A 3,562-nucleotide genomic window follows, 5' to 3' on the forward strand; every position below is an offset into this window, starting at 1 on the left:
TGAGCTGAGATCAATCCTCCCTCCTAAGTAGCTAGGATCACAGCATGCACCGTTACACTCAGCTAATTTTTGTATTTTTAGTAGAAATGGGGTTTCACCATGTTGGCCAGGCTGGCTTCGATCTCCTGGCCTTAAGTGACCCTCCTACCTTGGCGTCTTATTTTATTTTTTGAGACGGAGTTTCGCTCTTGTTACCCAGGCTGGAGTTCAGTGGCGCCATCTTGGCTCACCGCAACCTCCGCCTCCCGGGTTCAAGCGATTCTTCTGCCTCAGCCTTCCAAGTAGCTGGGATTACAGGTGCCCACCACCACGCCCAGCTAATTTTTTTTATTTTTGGTAGAGAAGGGGTTTCACCATGTTGGCCAGCTGGTGCCCAGTCCAGGGGGTGAGCACCCTGCAGCGGCCTTGCTGGGACCCAGCTTTGGAAGGAGCTCAAGTCCCAAAGGGGGATTTGGGTTCTGCCTCTCCATCTGCCTCTGAAGTGGGGAGTGGAAACATTATTGTGGCTTTTTTGGGAAACAGGTGATTTGCCAGGATTCATTCCTGTGTTGATTCATTGCTTCATTCATCACTTACCCTAAGCCCAACTCAGTGCTGGGAAATGGGGAGGCAAGCATGGTCTCTGCCATCATGGAACTTGTAACAATTTAAAAATTGTTTCTGTGTGTGGTGTTAGGATGGATGGTGGTTTTCTTCCTTGGTTCTTGGAGCATAGCTCCCACAGCCCTAGTTGCAGACTTTTGCTATCATGCTGAGCTCGTTAGGCCTCTGGAAATAATCTGTTCCAAGGCCTGAACACGTGGAGATGGCGGGAGGGTGGTACCCAGGGACGGCTTGGAAGCTCCAAGACGGCTCCCTATGGATCCTCACGGCACTCCAAGCCCCACCCTATGCATACCTCACCCTTCTGTTATCTTTTGCCATATGCTTTATAGCAAACCAGTAAACACAAGTGTTTCCGAATTCCGTGAGCTGCACCAGCAAATCAATTGAACCCAAAGGGGTGGCAGGAACCCTGACTTGAAGCCGGTCAGTCAGAAGTCCTGGAAGCCGAGATTTGCAACTGGTGTCTGGCCAGGGGGCAGTCTTGGAGAACGAGCCCTCAACCTGTGGGATCTGACACCGTCTCTGGGTAGAAGATGTCAGAACTGAATTAAGAGGACACCCAGCTGGCGTCCGCTGCGTGGTGTGTGGGAAAAACCCCTCCACGTGTGGTCACGTAAGTCTTTTCCGTGTGGACGATTGTGAGGATCGTGGTGCTAAGAGCCGGGGAGAAACACGGTTTGACTTTTCCCTGTGTACGGTGGGACGCTCTCCATCAGAATGGGCTGTCACAACTCCCATTTAAAGGAGAGACTGAGCCAAGGGAGTGAAGTCACCTGCCAGCAACCGTTCAGAGCTGGGATTCCTGATTGGCTTTTTTTTTTTTTTTAGACAGAGTCTCCCTCTGTTGCCAGCCTGGAGTGCAGTGATGCAATCTCGGCTCACTGCAATCTCTAATCTCTGCCTCTTGGGTTCAAGCAATTCTCCTGCCTCAGCCTTCTGAGTAGCTGGGACTATAGGCATAGGTCACCATGCACAGCTAATTTTTTTTTTTTTTTTTTGAGACGGAGTCTCGCTCTTGTTACCCAGGCTGGAGTGCAATGGCGCGATCTCGGCTCACCGCAACCTCCGCCTCCTGGGTTCAGGCAATTCTCCTGCCTCAGCCTTCTGAGTAGCTGGGACTATAGGCATAGGTCACCATGCACAGCTAATTTTTTTTTTTTTTTTTTGAGACGGAGTCTCGCTCTTGTTACCCAGGCTGGAGTGCAATGGCGCGATCTCGGCTCACCGCAACCTCCGCCTCCTGGGTTCAGGCAATTCTCCTGCCTCAGCCTCCTGGGTAGCTGGGATTACAGGCACGCGCCACCATGCCCAGCTCATTTTTTGTATTTTTAGTAGAGACAGGGTTTCACCATGTTGACCAGGATGGTCTCGATCTCTTGACCTCGTGATCTACCCACCTCGGCCTCCCACAGTGCTGGGATTACAGGCGAGAGCCACCACTCCCAACCTAATTTTTGTATTTTTAGTAGAGGAAGTTTTGCCATGTTGGCCAGGCAGGTCTCGAACTCCCGACTTCAGGTAATCCACTTTCCTAAACCTCCCAAAGTGCTGGGGTGACAGGTGTGAGCCACCGAGCCTGGCTGGATTCGCTCTTTCTGTCTGAGAAGTGATTCTGGTTGTTGGTGGGGGGAACTGGGTGGGGGTACCGGGTGCCCCTCACAGGCGTGTGGACTCCCACTGAACTCCACTGGTGAGGAGTGGACGGGCCTGTGCGTTCCGGAGCAGGCCTGGGCTCAGATCCCCGCTGAGCCCTTTCTGGGGGTGCAACCTCCGCCGTCTGGGCCTGTTCCCTGTCTGCCAAACGCAGGCTGGAATTTCCTTCTCCACAGTGCGGCCTGGGAGTCACAGGAGACACTTCAGTTGCTGGGAAGTGTTGGGGCTACGACCTCACTGATGTCACTTCCATCTGCGCAGCTGGACACTTCGGTATCTGGGGAGACTGAGGCCAGGGAGGATACTTTGGGGCGGGAGGGGCTGGACCCCGCAGGGGCCTCTCTCAGCGGCCCCCACCAGGCCGGGTGGCGTTTCGGGTTCGAATCCCGCCTCCAGCCGCGGTGGTTAAGGGGGTGGGGCCTGCGGGGGAGAAGCGTCTTCCGCAGCCCGGGGGCTGGGAGGTGGCCGCGCGCACACACAAGCGTGAGCCTCGCAACACGTTTTATTAGCGCGGGGCAGGGGCTCCGGCGCGCGTGGAGGGCGGCAGCGAAGGTGGGTGCAGCGGGGGCGTCGCCTCGGGGAGCCCCGGCCTCCTCCCCAGGGCCGGGCGAGGGCACGGGGGGACGCCCCAGTGCAGGTCCCGGATCCGCGCAGCGCGCGGGGCTCAGCCCACCGGCTTGACCTTGGCGATGAAGAGCGCGGCCGCCCTCTCCAGGAACTCCGCGCGCGTCATGGGCGCGCCGGGCCGCCGCCCCCCGACGGCGCGGTCCAGCGCCAGCGCCAGGCTGTCGGGCCCCAGGCGCGAACCCGCCTCCAGGAAGCGCGCGGGCGCGGCGGCGTCGCTGGCCCGCAGCGCGCCCTCCAGGGTGTCCAGCACGGCCTGGCCCACGCGGCGGTCGGCCACGGCGGCGGCCGGCTCCTGCAGCAGCCGGAACAGCGCGGCGGCGCGCGCCACGAACTCCAGCAGCACGAAGCAGGTGAGCGTGCCCGCGCGGAAGACGCTCAGCGGCACCGCCTCGTGGTCGCGGCACTGGACCTTGCGCAGCAGCGGCGCCACCACCTCGTCCGGGGCGCGGCCGTCGCGGCAGATGCGGCGGAGCAGCTCGCTGTAGGTGCGCCCGTCCAGCCCCGGCCGCTTCCTGCGCCCGCCGGCGCTCAGGCACTCGTAGGCCACGGTCACGTTGTTGTTGAAGGCGGCCCTGCGGGGACGGGTCGGGACGGGGACGTTGGGGGCCGCGCGGGGCCCTCGCGCCCACCCAGCGCCAGCGCCAGCCGCAGCCCCAGGACCAGCCCCAGCCCCAGC

General features: G+C 59.8%; 1 protein-coding gene across 1 annotated transcript in view; it reads right to left on the reverse strand.

Moving 5' to 3' along the window:
* Positions 1-2,743: 2,743 nt before the first annotated feature.
* TPGS1 (tubulin polyglutamylase complex subunit 1) overlaps positions 2,744-3,562 on the reverse strand; it is an 8,210-nt gene continuing 7,391 nt past the window's right edge. Inside the window, exon 2 of the mRNA XM_017520141.2 lies at positions 2,744-3,458. Coding sequence (XP_017375630.1) covers positions 2,924-3,458 — 535 coding nt within the window. The 3' untranslated portion in view covers positions 2,744-2,923. The remainder of the gene's footprint in view (positions 3,459-3,562) is intronic.

Source organism: Cebus imitator, unplaced genomic scaffold, assembly GCF_001604975.1.
Source record: "Cebus imitator isolate Cc_AM_T3 unplaced genomic scaffold, Cebus_imitator-1.0 Scaffold805, whole genome shotgun sequence".
Classification (NCBI taxonomy): domain Eukaryota; kingdom Metazoa; phylum Chordata; class Mammalia; order Primates; family Cebidae; genus Cebus; species Cebus imitator.